This window comes from Nesoenas mayeri (assembly GCF_963082525.1).
Source record: "Nesoenas mayeri genome assembly, chromosome: 1".
Lineage (NCBI taxonomy): Eukaryota > Metazoa > Chordata > Aves > Columbiformes > Columbidae > Nesoenas > Nesoenas mayeri.
In genome coordinates, this window is record NC_137541.1 from 149,759,988 (window position 1) to 149,784,645 (window position 24,658).

The 24,658-nt window shown below is 39.6% G+C and overlaps 1 protein-coding gene across 2 annotated transcripts in view; it reads right to left on the reverse strand.

Moving 5' to 3' along the window:
* Positions 1–5,255: 5,255 nt before the first annotated feature.
* Positions 5,256–24,658, reverse strand: part of EDAR (ectodysplasin A receptor) — a gene marked incomplete at both ends in the record, with an annotated part of 64,822 nt that continues 45,419 nt past the window's right edge. The window contains 8 exons of one of the 2 annotated variants that reach the window (XM_080363944.1): positions 5,256–5,575; positions 6,973–7,033; positions 10,032–10,191; positions 10,949–11,021; positions 11,330–11,404; positions 11,493–11,621; positions 12,839–12,925; positions 23,750–23,835. In XM_080363944.1, coding sequence (XP_080220070.1) covers positions 5,256–5,575; positions 6,973–7,033; positions 10,032–10,191; positions 10,949–11,021; positions 11,330–11,404; positions 11,493–11,621; positions 12,839–12,925; positions 23,750–23,835 — 991 coding nt within the window. The remainder of the gene's footprint in view (positions 5,576–6,972; positions 7,034–10,031; positions 10,192–10,948; positions 11,022–11,329; positions 11,405–11,492; positions 11,622–12,838; positions 12,926–23,749; positions 23,836–24,658) is intronic. The other variant, XM_080363945.1, reaches the window with a different exon arrangement.

Below are 24,658 nucleotides of genomic sequence, written 5' to 3' on the forward strand. Positions count from 1 at the left end.
TCTGTTTGTGAAAATTCTGTGTATCTCCCCTAACTCCCAGAAACATTCTTTACACAACTATTTGAGGCCTTGTCCTGTACCTGCCCCTGTGCATACCAGTTGCCTCCCATTCCCTGCTGTGCTGCAGAACCTCTGCTTTCTCACTTTTTCCCCCAGCCTTTCCCACCTTGCCTTCTGGAAGCCCCTCTTGCTGCTGGCATGCTCCTTTGCTCTGAAAGAAGGCACCATTTTCCCTCTGTCCGGAGGAAAATCCCAAGATTGTGGCAATCAGGACAAGGTAAAACAGTACCCTTTCCACTCTACTGTGAAAAGGCAGCCTTTTAAAAGAATATTCTATTCTACTGTGACAATTTATATATTTTTTTAATCACTAAGACACCCCTAGATTGTGTAGCACTTGTTGTGATAAGACAACAAACTTTCAGGGATGATCAAAGTAGATCTGTAGCTGTGTAAAGACATTTTACGGGTTAGTCAAGGTGAAATCACCACCTGAGCGTTTACACTGATGTAACTACCCCCTCCACCTCTGTTCAGTCTGGTCTTTCAGCGTTAGGTTAAAAAGCTGAGACCAAGGTAATGAGTGTTTGCTAAAGAAATGGTGTCAGGAGCTGAAAAGAAGAAGTCTTTTCTAAAAGCAAACATACAGATTGGCTTCTTCACACCAAAAGCAGGATTGATATATTGCTCTGAAGAAGACAGTCTGTAGTTGATCAACTGCTTGCCAGAGCAGTGAGGAGCCACTTCTAAGCAAGGGAGGTCGTGTTTTCTTCAGCATCTGGATCATTGAAGTGAGGTTTGTTTAAGACTGTGTGGTAAGAAATGTGTTTATATTGGAAGTAAAGTCACTACAACGGATTAAAATCTTTAATGCTCTTATGATGTGAAAATTTAGAAACTTCTGTTTAGCTTCTTGTTGCAAATTCCTTATCATATTTAGGATTTAATAGTCAATCATATCTTTAATCTTATATGAGCCAATTTGCTGTACATAGTAAGAACATTAGAACACAATGCCAGAGAAATTAACCTAAGTACACCTTGACCATTCATCTATTGCAATTATTCCCTACAACAGCACACTAATTAACATAATTTATAACAGTTCCATGGTTCATCTGCATTCTACACTTGCTGGCTGCAGGTATTTCGGAGATGTTACTGAGCTGAAATACAGTCACACACCTGTAATAAGTTGGTTACTTGGTAAGATTCAACTCATCTAACCATGGACCGCTGTAGAATATGTGTTTACATCAAAGCTTGTCACTCCAGGATCTCTTTACAGTCTAGAGACATTGTAGCCTATAGTTTGAGGATGCAACCCATCTTGATTATTTAGTGTTAAATGAATCTCACTGCAGGCACCTGTATTTGCACAGGTACAATACAGTGTGCTGGAAGCTCTGAACTTAAATTAAAAATTTAAAAAAAAAAAAAAGAAGGAAAAACTGACACAAAGACATCTCACAGTGCCTCTCAGGTGCTTTGTTTGTTATGTTTTGCTTCATTATTTTACACAGTGGAAGGACATGGATATTTTACACAGATCTGTGCTCTGTCAAGTTAAACCCCAGAAACCAAAGTTTCTTCTTTGGCTGGCTGTCCATAAGCACATTGAAGCAGGGAATGCTGAAGTCTTTTTGACAGCGATGTGTTTAGATGCAGCAATGCCTGTTGGAGTGAGCTTCACTCCATGTTAACTCCTGCACATATAGTGCAGGGAGTAAAAAGACAGTAAAGTGAAATTCAGAACATCAGCTTCTCTCAACTATCCAGCAAACTCAAAGCTTTTGTTGCAGTTTCTGGAGCCTTTCTGTCCTTTAATTGTTGATGGAACAAGAACATATTCATTGTGCTGAAACCAACAAATGAATCTGAATAAACAAAGCCCCAAACTGTCCCAAAGTAGGAGAGTTTTTCTTACATTTAGAGTATGTTTCATCTGTATGAAATACTTGGAAAGTCTTAGTTTAATCACCAGGGTCTGAGGGAAATGCAAGTTGATGCTCTGTTTTTTGTAGAAGCTGGTGGTTCTGCTGGCAGTCTCACCAGTGCAGCCTGAGACTGGATGAACATCATTATCCTGTCATGCAGTGAAAGCTTCCAGTTGAGATTGCCGATAATGTGGCATTGAAGTGCTGGAGCAGGTCCAGAGAAGGGCAACAAGACTGGTGAAGGGACTTGAGCACAAGACCTATGGGGAGAGGCTGAGGGAGCTGGGGTTGTTTAGTCTGGAGAAGAGGAGGCTCAGAGGTGACCTCATCACTCTCTATAACTATCTGAAGGGAAGTTATAGCCAGGTGGGGATTGGTCTCTTCTCCCAGGCAGTCAGCAATAGGACAAGGGGGCATGGGCTTAAACTCTGCCAGGGGAAATTTAGACTGGATATTAGGAAGAAATTCTTTACAGAGAGAGTGGTCAGGCATTGGAACGGCCTGCCCAGGGAGGTGGTGGACTCGCCGTCCCTGGAGGTTTTTAAAGTGAGGTTGGACATGGCACTTAGTGCCATGATCTAGTAAGCAGACTAGAGTTGGACCAAGGGTTGGACTCGATGATCTCTGAGGTCTTTTCCAACCCAATCGATTCTGTGATTCTGTGATTCTGTGATAATACTGCTAATTTAGGAACACACATTAACGAGAGAGTATTGCTACTGTGAGATTACTCACCAGTCTCACCGTCTGTACCAGCTCTCAGTACATACATAACAACTTACAAACAATTTCTGCAAGAGGTTGCTCAGTTTGGCATTTTCATAGTACCTGCAAGGTGAATTATTGATCCAAAACAGTATTGACAAAGGAAGAATGGTTTCTGCTTTGAAAGTTCCCAAAGTACAGAGAAGCAGTATCCTACAGGAACACAAAGATTCCTTCATGTATGTTACCTAGACACTCCCATACCACAGGAATGTACCTGCTAGCCCCTGGCTAACTCATTTCATTACAGATTTAGAAGGGAATATGTGATTTAATCAAATAAATGGCTAATACAACTGTCTTTGACTTATTTCTTTTATTAGCATATCTTATGTTCATATTTTACAATATAATAACTTATATATACAGCTTTAAACAAAATTATTAGAAAGTAAGCTTTGGCAAGACCTACAGGAAAAATTTTCATTCCTGTAAATCTTTTGTGTAGCAATAAAAATACTGTATACTAAATAAAATAATGTTAAATAGTTTGTATTCACATTGGCACCATTGATTTCAAGACCCTAATTTTTCAAGGCCAAATAAACACAAAAAAGAGGATTCCTGTATCTTCTTTTAAACAAATAAATGGCATGTACTATTAAATGAAACATGAAATTTAGGAGGCAGTCCACTAAATAACACTGTAGTTACACACTGGCACAAGAAATAATTGAATCTTCCCATTTTTGGTTGGTTGGTTGGTTTGGTTTGGTTCATTTTTTTTAGTAGCAGTAGTCCTAAACTGTAAATTCAGGGTCTTGAAAATCTTGTTGAAGATTGCTGAGTCATCAGGAAATCTAGGAATCTTATTGAAGCCTGTTGAAAGCTGCATTAATTTGCCATTGCTTTCAAGACAGCAAGCATTTCACCCCTAAATTAAACACTAATCAGCTAGTTAAATGTTCAAATAAATGCAGCTTCTCGATTCCTTTAAAGAAAAGTCAAAATTCTCATCAGATTTGGCATATGTAAATTAATGAAGAGTGTGTTATGATATGAAATAAATGGTGGAAGACAAATAAGGAGAAGGATAGGTTTTATGTTGCAGTCTGTACTTCCTCTGCTATACAAATCAAGTGCTGAAAAGATAGAAAATATAGACGTTAAAGGGTGATACTGAATGTTCCGCACAATTATGATACTACCATAGATAAGATCTAGTTACTAACTGATGGAATACTGATTGTTAACTTTGGGGTTATAGTTAATATTTTTATAGCATTTTGTTCAGTCATGCATTTTGGAATTTGAAAAGTATTGCTTTCTAACTGTCACATCTCTTAATTTAGTGGTTGCACTTGTTGAAATCTGCCATCACACATTTTAGCTGCAAATTAAACAAATAGGTTTTGTAACAGCTATTGGTTTGTGGTCTGTACAAGTTTTAGAGAGCTTTTAACTAGGAAAATCATAGATTAGTTAAAAGGGGAAAAATATAAGGTCAATTTTTGTTGCACACAAGCTCAAAATATTTGTCTTCCATGGGCTCTGATTTTCACCTGTGAACTCTGTGCTCACAGTCTACATTTACAAGAGTAGACCATTTTAAAAAACCACTTATTCTTCTGCATTTAAAGTATCTCTAGATAAATGTACTCTTTTTGCTCTTAGTGTACAACTGTCATCTGCTGAAATTCCTCTGCTTGTAATATAAGACTTGTAATAGAATTTGATATATAGGTGTCACTACTGGAAAAATACATTTTTCATGGTAGTGGACAAGATGTTTTCATTGCTTTTTTTTTGGTATCAGCGCAGAAGGGAAGAATTTCTTGCTCTCAACTTACAAGGAGTGACTGCCAACTTCTACTGCACACTTGCTAACCAGTTTGTCCTCAGCAAGTCAGCAGGTTGAATTTACAATTTCTGAAATGTCCATGTTGACCAAGAGTGCATTTATGTGCATTATGTACAGCATTTTGAAGCACTTCAATCTGTAAATCATGTTGACTCTTTTTTCATACAATATAGTTAGTTAACCTGAGGACTCTGTATATACACCTATGCACACACTTCTAGATTCAACAAACCCATGTTAAGTATAGAAAATGAAATTAAATGTGTTAGAGCCAAAAGGAATGTATGTGCCTAATGTGTATTGATTGGCACTGTAGCAGTGGTACTGCTTTTGACTGACTATTAAACCATTGAGCAAAGCCCTAAGAGGCAGCAATATTGTCAGAGAGCAATTCAATGGCTTTCTTGCAGGCCAGGCAGGAAGGGTATCAGCAGGGTTATCTGCACATATGCTCATACACAGACCACAAAATGGGTGTTTGTGTGTCCACAGATTATCAGTAACTGTTTAACACGATCATTTTGCTAATGACATGGTTCATACCAAGCTTCTTGGGAGACTTCTGCCCTTGTTTTGGTAGATGCGTAACTTCAATTTTTTCGGAAGTCAAATAGAAGGGCTTCCTGTTAATCATCAGGAACAATTACGTAGAAGAAACATCAATGGTCTTTTGTCCAAAGTCTTTGACATGGTGCTTGCTGGACTCACGGTTCTTGCGGATGATGTGGAATCACAGGCCCCAGGCAGGAGAGTCAGGACGTCGCTGCTGGTTCAGGAGCCGGCATCGCTTGCGCCCACTCCAGAATATCCGCACACAAGGATTCCACAGCATCCAACCGCTCGATTTGCACCAGTTTGGTTAGCAGTTCTGGGATGCTGTAACCTGCCGTGCTGATGCGATCAAAGAGCTGCATGCCATCTGTCATACCACCTATCTCATCTCTCTTCAGTCCAAAGCTCTCAGCAAGGTGGCGCCACGTTTTCACTATGGCTTTTTCTGTGTTGTAGGTCGAGCTGAGCATTCGGCTGGTCTTCTCCAGGCAATCAAATGGCAGCTCCGTAGGGCTCAGACCTGCAAAGCGAGGTGCTTATTATCAGATAGCTCTGTGCACACATCTTGACTATTCAAGACATTTATTAAAGTACTACAGTATACACTGTTAGCAATAAGTACAGCCAAAACCTTAAAGCAATAGTCCATGATAAGTATGTCTAACAATAAAGTTATTACTTTATATTACCAAATTAATTCTTCCTAGTGACAGTAGGTTACAATAATTAGAGTAAAAGGTTGTCAAAGAAAGAAGTATTAGATAGGTTGTACAAACTCCCCTGGCATTGCCACTTCCTTCAACAATTTACTAGCTGTTAGAAAAAGTATATTGCAACCATATCCCTAGTGAGCAGCTCCATTAATACACCTCTGCACGTCAGGCACAGTGTGTGAGCTCGTGAGGCAGCTTTGACCCTTCTCTGAGTCTGTCACCAGCAGCTGCTGCAACTTCTCTGTAATTGAAAGTTGCCCTTGTAGAAATGTGAGGAGGGAGGTGAAGCAATGATGCCAGATGCTTGCGAGCATGAAGTCCCTGCAAGTGCTTCAATTGTCATTACTATCACTGGATCTCTAGAGAGGATTTAACATTCATCCTGTGGGGAAAAAGCAATTTTTTTCCTGGACTTTCTTTTCCTATATATTCATGGTTACAGAATAGAGGAGAGAATCAGCTACAGCATTTTTTCAAAAACAGTCTTCTGTTTCTGTAGTTTCCCTGCTTCAGCCTCAACAGCAGTAATTTGATGGGAGATAGAGCTCCCTGAGACACAGAAAGCTCATATGTACATGCACACATGGGCACACCAAGTATGTGTATGTGTGTGGAGGGACATAAATGCAGTTGTGTCTTGTGCAGGGAAATTAATTCATGTCTCTTCTGCCAAAACAGTCCAGGTAGTCAAGTGCTAAAGAGGCTTAGAACACTTAAAACACTGTCTTGGAAACTCCACTCTTTTTGTCATAAAAAGTGGGACAGCATTTAGAGAAGCAGAGTAGGTCAAGACTTTTGTCTGAAATGCAGTCCTCACCCTCCCCAAATCACACTTTCATGTTTGGAACTAGTTTCTCTCTGTTGTCCAAGGGACTAGACAAATGCACCAAACAGGTTTCTTCTAGATGGAGCATGTGAGAGCTTCTCCAAAACTTGGTCTTTGTGCATGTCCCAGCATGACCCAGCACCACCTTCCTTGCTCTGCGGCAGAAGGAAGCCCATGGATGCTCCTGGAGAGAAGCCATGGTATGACCCAGCCCAAGCCCAGCCTGGACTTGGCTGCCTCAAATCTGCCTTCAAAGGGTCTTTTCTGGATTGGGACTTCCTGCTTTCCACAGGAAGGCAGAGGCCTTTCTTATTTTATAGAAAAGACTTGTGATGTAATTTTGTGCGGTTATTATAGGTGCAAGTTTTGTATACTCACCTTCTGCAACGTCGCATACGTTAGCATACACGTCGAGTATCTTTTTCCTTCGACTTTGAATCTAAATGAGAAGATTTTTGTTTCATTAATTTTTCAGTCGCACTAGTAAGCAATTAGCAGACAGCAGTGGAAAACTTGTGGGAGTTCCTCATTTCATGGTGCTAGGGGTTATCAAATAATGTCCTCAAGAGTCCCTTGGAAGACCCAAAGAAAAGGACACAGCATTCATGTGAAGCTTAAACCTATTTCTCATTTCACCTTCCACTGCTAGAGATCTTTCTTTCCATCTTCTAGCCTTTTTTAAGATCAATTACTATTCTGTTCCAAAGGTTTCTATATTTTATTTCTCTTTTAGACTGAACCAAACTCCTAACAATGAGGACAAATTCAATACCGCACACGCAGGCAATTAATGCAGGGATGTCCAGGTAAAGCAGAGCAGGATTTACCACAGGGAACTAAATTAAGACTGGAATTGCTTTCTTCCAGTAATCTAGGTGGACTGTAGAGGAGGGGGATCTTCTTTTCTGTCACTTGACATAGAACTGCTTAGTGTGTTATTAATTAACTGCATGTTCTTCTGTGATATTTTGCCTGGTTGAATCTGAAACATTTTACAGATAGATTAAAACAAAAATACCAATGATGCTTTGGACAGGGCAAATCTGAGGTCCAGGGTGCTCTAGTCATTTTTGACAAGAAAGAAACTTGGACTGAGAACCTGACATTTTCCAAGCCAAACATGAACATTTTGATATCGCTTCATTTAGCAAAAATATTCTCAAGATTTGGCTTTGGATTCAATGTGAAGCGAAAACAAATGTCAAACTGTCATGAGTTCTCAGGGACTGCAATTGTCATCCCTCTGCCAGCTCTCATTAGGGCTGAGCTTTCTGAAAAGCTGTCTTTTTGATAGGACCCTTGCGTTATCTCTACAAATCTGTGAGTTTTCACTGCGAACCAGGCTAGAAAAAAAAGCTCCACTTTCACCACTTTGTTTTGTGGAAGGATTTTCCTCATTTTATTTGGGCTCTAAAGGGCAAGGCACATCTATTGCTTGGATTAACAGACTTGCAGCTGGAGACCACAGAGTGGTTGCTGCTCCTGAACGAAGCCCATCTCACAGGTGCAGATGCTGTGCAAGTGTGTTGTATCACAATGCAATGCAAACACTGATTGTCATTTACATATTCTTGGTATAATTTACTTATGTTTAATCAGTTGTGTTGCTATTGTAGTCTTGGATTAGCTGTTTCAGAACCTTGTAAACAGGAAATTTTCTTTTAATGAATTTTATTAAAACTCCTCCTAAGCAAACTATTGGACACTTCTTTTCAGTCTCCTCTCATTTTTAGGGCAAGGGGGGAGGTTAAATACTTCCATGCCCATGAAGAATTATGTAGGATGCTCTTTTTACCAAAGCCAGAAGATGAGAGGTCTGTAACACTTATGCTGAGAGCAAACAGGTAAAGTTGAGCCCGATAATCCTTCATTGCATAATGGTTTTTGTTTTAACTAGGAAGGAACAGACTTGGATAAGATCAATTTTCTTTACCCTTGTCCAACAGCTACTTAATACTATTTTGTGTAGTTGAAAAGTTACTTAATCTCCAGCCTGAAGAAAATTACTTCTTTTCTAACTTCTGACAACTGCCTTAATTGTGAAATCTTCAGTATTTGGGTAGACGATCTTGATGAAGTCTGCACTTCCTTTGGAAACCTTGTCTTCAACCTTGTCAGCAGGCTTCAGGCCATGAGGAATGTGTTAGAACAGAAAGTCTGGAAGAAATAGTTCATGCTTCAGATGTGCTTATGAGCTATCTAGCTAAAGGACTCCAGAGAATGTATCTATATGATCTTCAGAAGGTAAGCCGCTTCTCATTAAATGTTCTGATTTCATGCCTGCCCAACTTGTATTTCCCAGTTTCAACCAAATGAAGATAGTAACACTGAGTATTTAGAGGGACCTTAGAAAAATAAATTTTAAAATGTGAGCATTGAAGTAGTCAGTTCTTTTCAGATAGTCATAACTGCTTACAATTAGAAAAATGTTTATCTGCTGTTGAGACTTTTTGTGTCTGGTCTCAGCTGAAAAATGAGCTATTTTAGAAAGTTTGATCTGAAACATCTCGACAATTTAAAACTTGAAAAGTTTCTTAAAAGAAATATGATGTTTGATATTACTGATGTAAATTTGCCCTAGCTAGTGCCATTTTAAAATTACTTTTGAAGCACTAAACCCATTAAAACTATCTGAGCAGACACTTTCCTTTTAAGGATAGTTTCATGTTAAAATAAACTAAAGAGTTGTGTGGGTGATTTGTGTCCTTAACTATACCTTGGAATACTACAAGTGAGATAAAACACCCTGAGCAGTATATACTCAGCAGGAAGAAGCGAAGGCTGAAGGCCTCCCACAGCCAAACAAGCAGTGGATTTACAGTGTCCTTCTGAACACAGGAATGACCTTCAAAGCATGTGTGGTTTTTGCAAAATTATACACGAAAACCAAGAACAACACCGGATATTGTTGAAAAATCTGTGCCATGGAAATACCTATGCTACTGGGTCAAGGTGCTCTGATGTTATGTTGTCATATTATTTTACTGTCTCGGATTTTCTGTGGTAAATGTAGCATTTGGGTTAGTCATATTAGCATTAGCTATATTGAGAGTTTGCTGTTATTTGTTATTTCTTTCTTTAGACTATAAATATAATACTCAAAAGCAAAGTTCCGTAGAATATAAAATTTAATACCCAAAAAAGCAAAGTTATTACTCTTGTAGGAAATCTGGTTTTTCAGTCCTGAATAGTATATATATCTACATATATGTCACTATGCAAAAGAGATTCTGTAATAAGTTTGTCTGGAGAAGCTCTTGTAAATTAATCTGGTTTCCACTATTGTGCATTTTGGGAGGTGATCATCTGTATATTGTTCTCTTAAAAAAACAAAAAACAAAACCAGAAAACCCAGCCCAACCAACCAACAACAAAAACACACAAAAAAACCACCACAGAAAAATGCTCTTCGTTTCTAAATCGCAAAATAGCCTTACCCCAGTTGATTTATTGCTTGTAGAAGATTTATCTCTGGCCAAATGCACTAAAGATAACAAGCATCTCTCTGGAGTCCCTTGCTTGTCAACTGCAGCTTCTTCATCACTATCCATACTACGACTTAAAAGTCTTTCATTCTCAGAAGATGCATCATTTTCACTGTGAAATGAAGGATACAATTATCTTAGGGAAGCCTCTCATGAGTTGACTCTGATCATCTGCCTTTTGCAATCTTAGAGTAATGGAATAAAATTGCCTTCCATTTTTTAAAATGCCTTTCCTCCAAAATCCTGCGAATGTAACTGCATTCCCCTGCCCAGGGTATAAGTACAATGACCACCAAGTCACACAGCCATGCATAGCTTGCAAGAATCCTTTTATAGAGGGATTTTCCAAGTGAGGACAGTGTGTAGCCCACCTTAATCATGTTACCCAGCCAGGTTTGGCAACCAGGCAGATGTAAGGTGAGAAAAACTATCACACTGTGCCACACAGATGGTGCTACAGACAAGGAGTTTCCTTGAGGACTGGAGTGGCTATTTTTACTCTTCCTGCCTAAAATGAAGGGAACCTTACTAATGATATGTATGTGACAGCGGCACCGAGGTCCCAAAAACAGACATCTCAAAAGAGGAGATGGAACCCCAAGAGCTGAGGAAGTGGTCATGGAGGGAGTGTGGAGGACACAGGTTTCTCTTTGGTGACATCACAGTATCACAGGATCACATCTGTCAACCTCTCTTAGAAATCAGAGAGGGAAAACCTGACTAAGACATTCAGTCTTCTCCCTGCTGCAGCAAACTGCCTGCACACCCATCTAATTTGTTCTTCACATGCTCCTCTGCACCAGGATGAACAGTAATTATGTCCCTTCCCCACTTCAGTCAAACTGGAAGTATGATTCTTTTTTACCCACCTTTTGACAGCTTTAGCTGGAGTTGCTGTAAGTTTCTCAAACTCCTCCTTCTCAGAGAATATTACAACATTATCTGCAGACCAACAGTTAGAGAAATTTAAGTTGGCAATGTGTTTCCAAACCAGTGTTTTGTCTCAGGAGCTGCTTCTGCTGGTGACCTTACTGCAAACATAAATCTCTGGGCTACCTTTTAAATTGCTATCAGAGGATTAAGTGACACTCTGGAAGCACAAAACCTATAATACACAATTCTTTAGTAAACTGATGTGATTTTTATACAATTCAAAGGAGAACTTGTAATTAAGATAAATGTATTTAGACTATTTAAGCCCAATGTTGTCTTGGATGGAAAAAAAACCCCAAAACTAAAGCAATGTATACCTTGCACTTCTTTCTTCTCTTCTTGTGTGTTAGCTTGAGCTTCAACATTTTTCACTGAGTGGCTCTTGCAACAGGCTAGAATATAAAAATATGACACTAATTATTCTCAGAAACTATCTAAAAATAACATCTGCAGCCAAAATTTTATGTGCTAAATAATTACCTTGAGCAGAAGGTTTTGTTTTCACAATGTAAAACATGATGATAAGGACAATGGCAATAGCCATTATGAAGATCGTAGACATTGCAATTATAAGAGCTGTAGCCAGATGTCCTTGTCCTGAAAGATCTGCTGGAAGAAACAACAACAAAAAAATTCATAAAGGAGTGTCTTTTAGGATGAGAGAATAGTTAACAGTTCGCAGTCTGCTCTGCACTTACATTTGCATACTCATTTACTTGATCTGAATTTTGGTTACTTGTTAAGCATTGAAAAACTTAGTGTTGAATCTCAAAGGCAAACTAATCGACAGTTTTTCAAAATGGTGACATTTATGCCGCAATAACCAGTTAACAGTATTCATTAAAAATATTTGATGACATGATCCATCAGATACAAAGATGTAGGAAATTATGTTATATCTGCTAATATTACTGGAAGCTGTATATAGGCAAGAGGACCAGCTTTCCTAATGCTGTATTCTGAGAAATAGCACAGGGAAGAAAAAACCCACAAACAAACCCAACCAAGCAACCAGCCAAAACACCTCCCCCCCGCCCCCAAACCAAATAAAACCAACCAAACAAAAGCAACACACAACTATGATTAGTGATAAAATGATAAAATGATTGTTGATAACTATGGCTGCCTCAAAAACTTTGCAGTAAAAAAGAGCACACAATACACATGCGGAAGCACTGATATTTTTCTAATAGAGACAAACCAGTATGGCTAGAAAATGAATTTAAAATAAAGTATACTATAAGATATTCAGAAGCAGAATTTGAATGCAACAAACTAGAATTGAAAAGCCAAAAAAATATGCAGAAAATGACAGATGTGCTAAAATGCATGAAAACTTTGATTTTTCTGGAAACATGATCCTCATCATCATGTTTCCAGATAATACTGGGAAGATGAGTATTGTCGGTACCTCATTAACTTCATCTTTCCTGTTGTGTCTTCTCAGGTTTGCCTATATTTAAAACCTAATAATAATGCTGGAGAACTGTTTATGTCAGCTCAATAAAAGACCGGCTATATTTGTACATTAAATCATTTTCATCTGTCTAAGCTAAGCTTTGCTGAGGCATAGTGCCATTTATGTATGGCTACAAATAATGAGTTAAATTCATTGCTAGCATTACTGAGCACAGTTCCAATCCAATTTAAGTCCGACTAAACCAGTGGTGTTGATTAACCAAGAAATAAAAATTAATTTGGAATTATTTTAAATGGCAGTTTTAGCAATTAAATTCACAATAGATATTTTCAGTTGAGTTGCAGTTTTTTGCATGTTGTTTTCAAAACCAGCAGCCGCTAAATTAAATCCGTGAAGGCATTCTTACCTTTGTGAGCATGCTGGTAGGGTGAGAAAGTGCTTGTGCCAGAGGTACTCGGGAAAATGGCCGAAATGCCAGAGGCAGCCCCTGCACCTGCAACATAAAGAGAAATGCCATGAACTTCCACGGTTACTTTGTCCAGCCAAAGCAATAGCTTGGCCCAAGTAAAAAGAGCCTTTACTTAGCATGATTGCATTTCTATCATATTGAAAATTGCATTACAGACTACATATTTTGCTCAGCATCTAGAGAGAGTGGAAGAAGTCAAAGTTCCTGAAGGGTTATGAGCTTAGAAGAAAGCCCAGCATCTTCAGACACGGGCAGGGCCACCTGTTATGTACAGATTCCTGCATTACAAATCTGTCTTGGGTAGCAGAAAGTTTTCCAGGATCCAGTTGATGTATCAAACCATTTACAATGCCCACTCCATTATTTGCAGCTGCAGAACCCAAGTCCCAGCTGGTAGATTCATCAAATCAGTACTTCTCACAAGCATCCTTCACTAGCAGGATCGCTGTGAAACTCTGATGGCATGCAAACCTTCATGACGCCACAAGAAAAGCTAGGAAATGTCACAAATACTACTGTTGCATGCTTGTCTTTTCCATGGAGCTGTACTATCATAAAAGGGAATATTAGAATTTCCTGCAATCTATTTGGGTGGTATGTTTCTTCTGATTCCCCCTGTCAGTCCAAACCTATATTCTGGTGAGGGGGGAAATCCACAAAAACAGTGAAATTAAGAACTGAAAGGAATATTTAATAATGGCAGAGGGGTGAGATTGTCCAATAAGGGTTTCCATGTTTAAATTCTGCAGTTCAGTTTAAAAGTGAATGCTATTCTTTCAGATGGTGTCATACACCAAGTTTTCAAAGCAGTAAACAAAGTCATAAATTAATATAATTTGACAATACCAGACAATACTGGATATTATTGGGAATAAGGCTCTTGATGGGAATGCTTTCCTACAGGATGGTGTTGGCATAGCATTCCAAAACAAAATAAAAACATTAGAGCTGGGAGAAAACATTCTATTCATTCTCAAATAAACTTTAGTATAATTGGTAGGCAGGTTGCACAAACAGCTACTATCAACAGACACAGAAAAACATCTTCTGGCTTGGAGGGTGTATGAAATCCTCCTGCTTTGCAATAGCTGTCTATGGAAAAAGTCCAGTGATCATTAAATTCAGCAGACCTAAAGGCAAAAGACTGTCCTCGTCATCTGGCAAGGTACATATGGCACATGGCTCCACCAGCTGGTTTGGCAGCTAGAGTAGCTGAGAACTAACTGTGCCATTCTTTTGGCCTAGTAAATATTACAAGAAATGAAATCCACCAGGTAAACTTGACAGGAAATTAGGTGGTCTGGAATGGTCTGAGAAATGTTCCACGGTTGAGAACAAAGTAATATACATGCTCTTCAAATTAAGAGAAATGTTTTCTAACAAGAAAAAAACAACTTATTACCTGACATAAAATGTGGCTGCATGTAGTGAATGAGAAATGTAGACTCTTAAAGTGGCCACAAAGTATGAGTTGCAGATGTCTTCAAAATAAATTTTCTTTAACAATAGTAAAACTTCTTTCAAACCTCATTTGTTAGAAGGAAGCAGATTCATTTATTATAATTGTGTTTTTTTCAAACTGAAGAAGTGTTTTCATACAGTTTTAAATATACCAATTTGTTAATTCAGATGCTTTTCATATTATGAAATGACAGGCAGATTACGTAAGTCTTGCCCCCGGTCCCTTCTCTGTGACAAACTTCCTTCTAAGAATTAGCTATGAATTCCAGGAGCTGCAATATAGCAGTAGAGTACCTAAGTATCAGTAGATGAAGGTGCCATCTGTGTGTAGTGGAGATTAAAGACAGGTAATTTTTTAACATTTTTAGCAATTCACTGAAGTGAATCACCCTTGGTCTTGACTTGTGTATTTACTCATTATGGCTGGACAACAGAGGAGGTTTAGTAAATGGCAGCTGCAGCCTGATACTTTCCTTCAAGTTCACAGCTACCAGGCTTATGCCTCTTGTTGCAGTCCCCCTGGCAAATCCAATTACAGCCGATTGTAGTTCTGTGCAGTTCTTGCAAGCTACAACAAGCCAACAACAGCTTTTCTTACCCTGCCTCTCTGTGAACACCGACAAGCTCTGCTCCTTGTGGTCTGCTTGGAGCTTATCTAACAAGCTTCAGCTCATCTACTCTGTAAACAAGTTTTATCAAACTCTCCTCTCTCTGTCTTTTCCTTCATCTGAAGTATGAAGTCATTGAAGTATTTCTGCCTAATCGATCAATCAATCAATCAGTCATTTTCTATTGTTAAGCTCATGTTTTTCACCTATCTGTGAAGGTAAGCAGAGCCTTCCAAGGTGGGAAGTCATGCAGCAGCACATAGCACAAGGAATAGTAAGGAGGAAGGTCATCCATTCTTCATTCAGCACCATCATCAAGCTTCACCCAGCTCTACCCCACATCAAGATAAGGTGTGTTGCCCACACCATGCACACACACACACACACACGTATGAGCCTCTCTCATGCACAAGAGTGAGCACCTTCAGCTCCAGAGCCTACGTGCAGAATTTTCTTTGCATGGGAACGGGGCCACCTCGTTTGTTCTGTAGTGCCTGTCGTGGCAAAATCGAGGCTGGTGATAGAACATGATGGTCTTTTACATATGCCTAGGTGGGAGTTAGTTATTATGCATATTTTAAGCCTATTATCAAATTTCATAATTTGGCACGTTCATTGTGAGCCAAGATTTTTCTTTAGATGTGGCTTAGAAGAAAGTGCCAATTAATGCACCTGCACTACAAGAGGAACCAAAAATGCCAGCTTCTGCACAAGTTCAGTTCACATCATTCTTGTGTGAGGAAAAAGAAACAGAACTCGTAGCTGTTGCTTTTTCCCAGTCCAGCAGTACACCCCGACTGCCATGTCAGTTGTTCCTGTGCACATCCAATTTGCATCCTGGTCACGTTATTAATTGTGGTTCCAATATGCATGACACTTTTAGACAATCTATGAAGATTTAGTTCAGGCAGAGACATCCTGAAGTGCTACAGTACAACATATGGAAACAACTGTATTTTAAGGCCAAAAAAAGACTGACGGCTGTAATATAGCTGTGCAAAAGAGTGGCTTATATTCTTACACACCTGTAAGTAATATTGTAGGAATGTCATGAAGACATTAGGAAAGAAGTTTATTACTGAAGTTTGGTCAGCTGTTGCATTATAAATGTTTTTATTCAAACATTGTAATTTAGTTCTAACTTTCTTGGAGTTCATTTAAAACACATACTTATTGTTTAAAAGAACAATTGAACTTGCAGTCACATTTAAACGTCTGGGGCTTTTTACTCAAAAGATAGCTCTAACTTAAATTGCCGTGCTGTCAGCCTTTTGTCCCCATAGTGAACAAATGCTGGGCAATAAAATAATTTTTTCTTTGTTTAAAAGAAACTTTCTGCTTTATGCAACAGGATGATTACAGTTGTTTACATGTCTTAAGACAGATTTACAAAAAGAAATTATGAACTAAACCCCTAGGTTTGTGACAGGAGGGGCGGTATTCATAGAATCATAGAATGTTCTCAGTTGGAAGGGATCCACAAGGATCATGGAGTCCAACTCCTGTCCCTGCACAGGACAACCCCACAGTTCACACCATGTGTTTGAGGGTGTTGTCCAGTCTCTTCTTGAACACTGTCAGGCTTGGGCCCTGGGGAGCCTGTTCCTGTGCTCCACCACCCTTTGGGAGAAGAACCTTTTCCTAATGTCCAACCTGAACCTCCCCTGACACATCTTCCTGACATTGCTTCAGGTTCTGTCATTGGTCACCAGAAAGAAGAGATCAGCGCCTGTCCTTCCTCCTCCCCTTGTGAGGAAGGTGTAGCCACCATGAGGTCTCTTCTCCAGGCTGAACAAATCAAGTGACTTTAGCGCCTCCTCATACGACTTCCCCTCCAAACCCTTCACCAACTCATGTTCTAGCAACATGCCCCCTGGCAAGTGTTTGTGAGTGAATAAAATCTGGTGCAGTAGGAGACCATATGTACTCCTGACATATGTTGCTGTGGGTGTCATCTTACTGGTCCATGCAAAGCACTGTTGCCCACAGCTAGCAGCAGCTTTTTTTAAAGTTTATTTAATACTTACTGACTTCTTATAAAAATAACCAAAGTTTGTATATAGCAGACTATCAAAGTGATCCTGATATAAGAAGCCTTTTAAAGATGCCTTTGTGTACGTATCTATTTCTTGCCATCGAGTGCATCTTGCTTCCTCCTGATGCATCCCCGTTCTCATAACCATGGTCCTTTTTGGAACGGCAATTCACACTCATTACTGCCAGCCAAGCTGCCAGTGCTATCATTGAGAGTGTTTTATGGGAGCAAAGTAAGATCAAGCACACATGCAAATATATAGCTAGCAGCCTGGAATATGAGATGAAAAATAAATCATTTTGAGTTGAAATTCAATAAAGGTTGACAGTTTATAGCTGACAAAGTAATTGAAAACTGGATTATAACTAAACCCAGTCGTAAATAATGACCTAGATATTTAGAAAGCACAGGTCAGAATTTTCAGATTAATGTAAATCTGCATTCAGGTACTTACATGAAAGGTTTGGTTTCAAATTTGAGGAAACAACAGTTCATATGGAAACCCTGTACCCTCAGAAAGTCATGGAAGCTGAAGCAGCAGTCAAACCCAAACCACTCTCTAAGATGTCTATGTATGACTTCAGCAATCAAACATTAACCAGCTCTGAAAATACTGCATATTAATTGCATAAATACATCTAACAAAAGAGATTATCTTAGACAACGGAGGATTGCCTGGCTGCTTTTTATTTTTCTGCCTTTTCAGGAGACATACAGAATACTGTAAGACAGGTTACTCTATTCCCTGGAGCCACATGTAGATACTTCAGTTAGTGTAGGTAGTTATTAAAGCAGGAAGAGTGTGAAGTAAATGGATTCCTGAGATGGAAACTTCTAAAAAATATTGATAGCAAAGTTGTCCCAGACTTTTATTTTAGATCTGGTCATTCTCACTGTAAGCAACCACTACTGTTCAGACACATGAAATGAAATATTTTATGCTATTGTGCATATGTTAATATCTTTGACTGTTCTCTTTCTCTCTTACTTTGCCGGGGCAGGGAAGTAGTGATGATTATAGGCTGTGTGGCACTAAATTGCAACAGATGCAGTTTATTTGCATCTGTTAAAGTTTTGTTTAGGATTCACTGGGAGCTCTGATCATTGCACAGTACTGGAAGGTCAGAGGCACACGCTTCATGAGTTCAGCCTGTCCCCAGGAATTCAGTGTTATCACCACTTCCTCTGTGCAGCATGAAGTGGGGGGATAATCACTGTTTAAACCCTGCTACAGTGACTTCAGAGCATTGCAAAAAGGAGATTGGACCTGCAAGGAGCTGCTCTCCCATCTCCCCTGTGCTGTAGTGGCCAGGTTGTACAGGCAATGGAAATTTGAAGCTCTACAGGGTTTGCAGTTCCTGCACCTGGGCAGAGCGATGCTGCAGAAACCTGCAACCTTTCCCATGGGTAGGTGATGCTCACCATGGGAGCATCCAAGTCATTGGAGTTTTCTTTCAGGAGAGCTGCACTGGGACCAGCTGCTCTCTTAAGTGGTACCTGGGCCCAACTTTCTCAGCTGGCAAAGACAGCAAATCCCCTATTTGCTTCTCAGACCCCTCCCCTTGAAGGTTCATGGCTGAGGCTGGCCAGTTCTGTCCTAAGATTAGGTTCCTTTCCATCCCTAAGGGAATGAGAATTAGGCCATACCACCAGTGAACAATAAAGCACTGCCTTCAGCATTTCTCCCGTTCCACATGTGAAGGGGAATGGGGTGTTCAGAGATCAAACACCATGTCCCTCTCGCCCCCCCAAAAAAAGAAAAGTTTGTTAGCTCCAGCTAACAAGCCTATTCATTTGCAAGCATAATTTGAAACAGAAGGGGAAAAAAAGTCCTGATGTTGATCATATTACAAAAGGAGAAACTGGCAAGGAAAGAAAATTAGTGATATAACAAAGAATGGACAGTTAAAATAAAAATATCTGAAAAAATTACTTTTCACTAGTACAAGTGGGTTTGGCATTAGGCTTGTTTGTGTTAAGCATTTCAGTTAAGAAGGCTGAGCAGTACATCAGTATGGAAGTGACCCCCTGATTACAGTTCGTCACACGAAGCCATCAGGCTGTTAGTCATTTGTTCCATCTCCTCTGTTTAGCTGTTTTTCAAATTTTAATGTTACAACAATAAAAGCAATCTTTTATTTTTCTAGATGCCATTCACTTTGTGGTAATTAAAAAATAACTTGACTACATTTGTTTTCCTTTGTTGTTTTTCTTTTTTTTTTTTTTGTTAAACCATCATTGGTAGGTATTAGACTTAAAACCTTACATCAGGTTGTTTATTGCATCTGTTTCATATATACAACCAGCAAAAAAGGTGAAAGGAAATAACAGTATTTTGTGCCCATGCACACTTATGAATAGATACAGTAGATTAAAAAGAAATCAGTTGCCAAAGTTCTCTAGATCAATAATTTGTGAGTGCAAAAGGATTTGCGTATTTGATATAATTATGTAAGTAAAACTTCAGGGTAAGTGTTCTTTGAGTTTTTGTAGTGGGATTTGATTTTGTTGTCCTCCATTATTTTTGAACTGGAATGGCCAATATCAAAGCACGAAGGGTGGAGTTCATACACAAAAACTGATAGAGAATTGCAGCTGCTAAAAGACAAAATCTGTTCCAGCAGTAACTGTACCTCTCTGCCAGAGAAACTCCATGTATGTTAAAACCTTCTGTCTTTCACATATACTTTTAAATTGGATAAAAGAAAACAGAACACAACAAAAACACCCTGCGTAGTCAGAGGCCTCAAGTGACTCCAATTCCAGAGGTGCTGACAGAAAATCCAGCACCATTAACTATGGGAAACCACATCTTAAAGTGGTTTGGTGTTCATTACTTTCATTCTTTGATTTGCATAGAAAACCTGTGCTGCTGTTTATCACAGAGGTACCATAGCCAGGTTTAGGGTCAGCAAGGGGCACTGGTGGCTCATGGTCTGCTTCATGCACAGCTGAAGGTCTCACATCTTTGACATTTTGGCACTGTGCTCCTCTGTGCTTAGCAGAACAGCCCTGAGGCTCCTACACAGTAGACATGAGTAGGCTGCATACTGAGAGCCCAGAAGTCTGACAGAGATGTTCCACAGTGCACGAGATATGAAAACCTGCAGTCTTTTGGGTGACATTTACCCTTTTCCCAGTAAAAGAAATCTTTCCTAGTGGACAACATACATCCTTACGCTCACATCTACACAGCCCCTTCCCCTATGTGCCCACTGCCCACCAGCTGCTGTTGAAGCCTGATACCCCTCCCAGACTACAGAACACTAGTTCTTCCATCCTTCAGTCCAAAGAGAGAGTTTCAACACCACAACCTGGTGATACGTTTGCCTCAATTAAATCTCTAACCTCTGTGAAATGCCTCCCTCTCCACCCCCTCTTTTCTGTGTTATTTTGTGCTATTTATGTCTCAGGTAAAGGTGATATATGACCATCAGGGAATACTTTCTCAGTTCCAGACCTTTTTACGCTAGTATTTCCAGACGCTGGGACACAGGGTGTTCATCTTGTTTCCTCAGCCATTTCAAGGTTTATTGGCTGCACAGGAGATGAAAGTCGCACAGCAGGTTCTTGGAGTTGAAAGCTATTTGTTTACCCTTTGATCAAAACCTAATACTTTTCTGCCAGATAAAATGTATTGTCAGGCAAATTCTTTGAGCAGGTTTCCATGCAGGAGCTCACACACCAGACTTTGCTCTCCTTCTGGCCCTCTGAAACAGCCAGGCCCTTCCCCAGCAAGATATTTTGGCCACTAAGGAGAGAACCACTGTCCTCCAACCCTGTCTCAAACCTAATGATGGCCTGAAAAGGCATTTATCTGCCCCAAGTTTCCTGTTTTTAAGTACTTTGGCGCCCTTGTTTCCTTGCAACCCACTGGGTCACCTTTTTCCATCTGTGTGCTGTACACAGGAGTATTTGAAGAAATGGATCTCTGGGGGAGAAGTGTCCCTTTAGTGTGTGGTTTAGGCTTCCGAATGCTGTTCAGTGCTATTTTTGAAGTCTCATGAAAGGAATAGAAGACTCCTGGGACTATAAGGAGTTCTCATTCTGGGTCCTCTTCCATAACAGCAGGTCAATAAATGAAGTTTGTTCTGTATAGAGGAACCACTCCTATCAAAGAGCTCGTATTATCCTTCATATGACAGACACTGCACGCTCACAATAAGGTTATGTGCTCAGGGCACAGCATTTAGATGAGTTCAGAATTTATGAGCCTCAAAAAATTATGCAGTTGTGCAACACTGACACGTCACCTTTGTTCTGACAGGCATAATCTGATGACAGTGAAGCACGTCATAAAGATCATTTACTAATACCAGAATTTATGCTGCCTGCCACAACGACAGTGAGACTTTCAAGAGGTTCCTGAAGAAAGGCTGATTTTCTATCTGGAGTACAAATTATTGCCTATGAATTAGGGAGTTGCCATTCCAAACAGGGTCCAGAGGTTTAGACATCATAAACGAAATTATCCAAGCTTAGTGATTTGAGGGATTTGGAGTTTAAGCAGCTTTCCCATTTTTTGAATACTTGTAATCAAATGATTGGTTTCACAGACTTGATTAAAATGGTAATGTTTACTCTTTCTAGGACTAATGTTTTCTCCTACATTAGTATCCAGTCAATTTGTTGGTTTATGCACCTGCCTAAATACATCGCAAAGATAATATATACTTGTGTTTGTCAAGTTAAAAAATGCTTGTAGTTAATCAGTTATGCAATTCATACTTTCCTCACAGAAATAAACCCATTATGTGCCAGGTTTCCAATAAAAGCCAAGATATGTTTTTTGAATGGAGTACCAGAAGCCGCAAGATCTTCTAGTAGTTCCTTGTCAAATCAGTAATCTGCCATATGTTTGATGCCACTAGAAACCCATTTCAGCATGTGTTGGAGACAGACCCTCAGAGCTGAGGCAGTAATTCATTTCTGGCTATCAGCAGCAGGTATGGTTGTGTCCCCATCAATAGGGCATCCAGTCTACATGTGCATGCAGGAGAAGGTGTCTCCACATCCTTTTGTCTTACCAGATACCCTAATCTGGTGGGATGGGGCCAAACACTTTTGGGCGGTGCCCAATGATAGGATGAGGGGCAACAGACACAGACTGAAGCAGTGGAGGTTCCATCTGAATATGGGGAGAAACTTCTTTACTTTGAGGGTGCCAGAGCACTGGAACAGGCTGCCCAGAGAGGCTTTGGAGTCTTCTTCTCTGGAGACATTAAAAACCCCCCTGGACACATTCCTGTGTGATCTGCTCTGGATGAGCCTGCGTTAGCAGGTGGGTTGGACTAAATGATCTCCAGAAGTCCATTCCAACCCCAACCATTCTGTGATCTCCCACCAAGACTCCTAACCTCATGTTATCAGTTCTCTCTCCACTTTCTTCCCACATCTCACATTTGGGTCCTCCTTAACCCCCTTACCTCCTAATGCAGACCTTATCACACCAGAATCACACTCCCCCTGTCCTCGCTCCCACTTTCGCAGGCAGAAGGGGATGGCTCAGGACCGGGTGGGTTTCTGCAGCTGAGCAGGGTGAGCAGCTTTACAAGGGACCAGCCACTTTGCATGCAGACAGGTCAGGGAGATGCCCCAATCCAGGTTGTTATCACTCACCAGAAGCTTTGTGAGATGGTAATTATAGCCTGGCTCATCTGAGCTCTTGCACTTTAGGAAAGGTGGTGGCTGTTAATGACCTATCCTCCTTCGAAGTGGCTTGCTGAGCATCAATGATACACAGTACAGCAGCATCTGAACTCAGTAATTGCTATTTATGTACATAAATAAATGCTCAGAGACCTTTGTGTCAACCTCTGCTTTCAAATCAAGCAGGCAAAATATTGCAATTCTTCTTCATGATAAAGACTTTTAAAAGAACAGAATAGGGCAGGATTTTGGGTTTAGATGCATCAAGTTTCTCTCAGGGACTGCTCATTTTATTTATTTATTTATTTAAGATTTTTTTTTCCTGATCTGTATCAGATTCTCTGAGGCAGTGTAAAAGTAATTTGTTCATTCAGAGTCAATCTAATTTTTCCTTTTTCTCACTTTCTTTATCCCCCAGGGGAAAAAAGCAGTCTTCTGGGAGTTACTTCTGCACTATAGTGCCGGTTCATGTCTGTCCACCCTCTCCGTAGCATGAGGATGGGTAACCATTGCACACATGCGGCATGCAAACAATCAGGAACTGCCAGGGTATCACACATACATGTACATTTTTTTTTTTCAATTAGCAAACTACAGATTATTTCATCAATGAAACCTTCAGAATTAGTTTTCTTAACAATGTTGACTACCACATATCAGTGTCAACCCTTTTATCACTTTGAAACCAAAGGATATAAAAAGGTGTGATACGGTTTGACTAGGATCTACAAAGTGTTCCCTGTTTTCTCCATAGCTGAACTGAAACTGAATTTAAAAAAATAATATGAAGATTTGTGACTTCCTGTACCTTCTGATGAAGTAACCATAGTAAGTCCTGTACGGGATGACTTAACAGATGAAAACTGGAGCACAACTGAACAACAGCAGGTCCTAAAATCAGGGCTTCTGATCCATCCCCAAATGTTCAGCATTTTTTCCCTTCGCTGGCAAGGCGAGTTGGAACAAGAAATTGTTTCACTGGAGACAGACTTATTGTTTGAATGCAATAATCATCACTGAAAGACTTCATATGGAGCTTCCAGATGATTCCAAGTCAAAACCAGATGAAATGCATAGAAATTGCAGAACACTTACATTCCTTGGTGTTAGGAGGCGCCAACAAGCACGAGTAGCAAACCATCCCATATATGTTTCGAGGTCTGTTTTCCAGCATGTAGTAACTGAAGGGCAAGATGAGGCAAAACAGTGTAAGTTAATATTCTACAACTGAGCATGGATCAGCAGCAACCAATTATACTGAGATAAAATCATTTTAAAAACAACTTTTATAAGCAATTTGATGCAAAGATTATTATATTATTTTTCCAAACAGTCTGAATAGAGGCAGTGTTACTCTTCTTCCTTTCCCCCTAAAAGTTAATTAATCAACCATCAAGCCTACATGACAAGAAACAGTATCATTGCCTAAAACAACATTATTCTCCCTGCTGAGTTCAAGCTGCAGTTTACAGCATGCCCAGAAGTAAGATTTTTCAAAATAAGGGAATGTTATTTTTTGAAGCAGTAATCTTTCAGACAACACCACCAGTTGGATATGATTGGTTGATTTTCTTCACTAGTGCCATAAGAATAACCTCCTTAACATTAGAGTTAAATCTGAGCCAAATCGGAATAAAAAGCATAGGTAAACACCATCCTTACAGAGAAAGGCAGATGAGGTTTTACAGGGCTGGATTTTTTTTACTTCCTTGCTGCATAGTTTATAAATTAGTACTTGACAGCGGAATTACAGCACGAAGGCAAGGTTTTCATGATTTGAACTTCTGGGCTGCTAATAACGTTAGTGTTGAAATAAGATAATTGGTTATGCAAGAACTGGATCTACAGGTAACCTAATCAGTAAATTACACCAAAATCATACACAGTTGGTGATATGGATATGTCTTTACAAATCACTTGTAAATCACTACAAATTTTAATGAAGAAACTAAAGAATTTATAATCCATTCTGTGTAGACAGGTACTTAACATAACAAACACTTC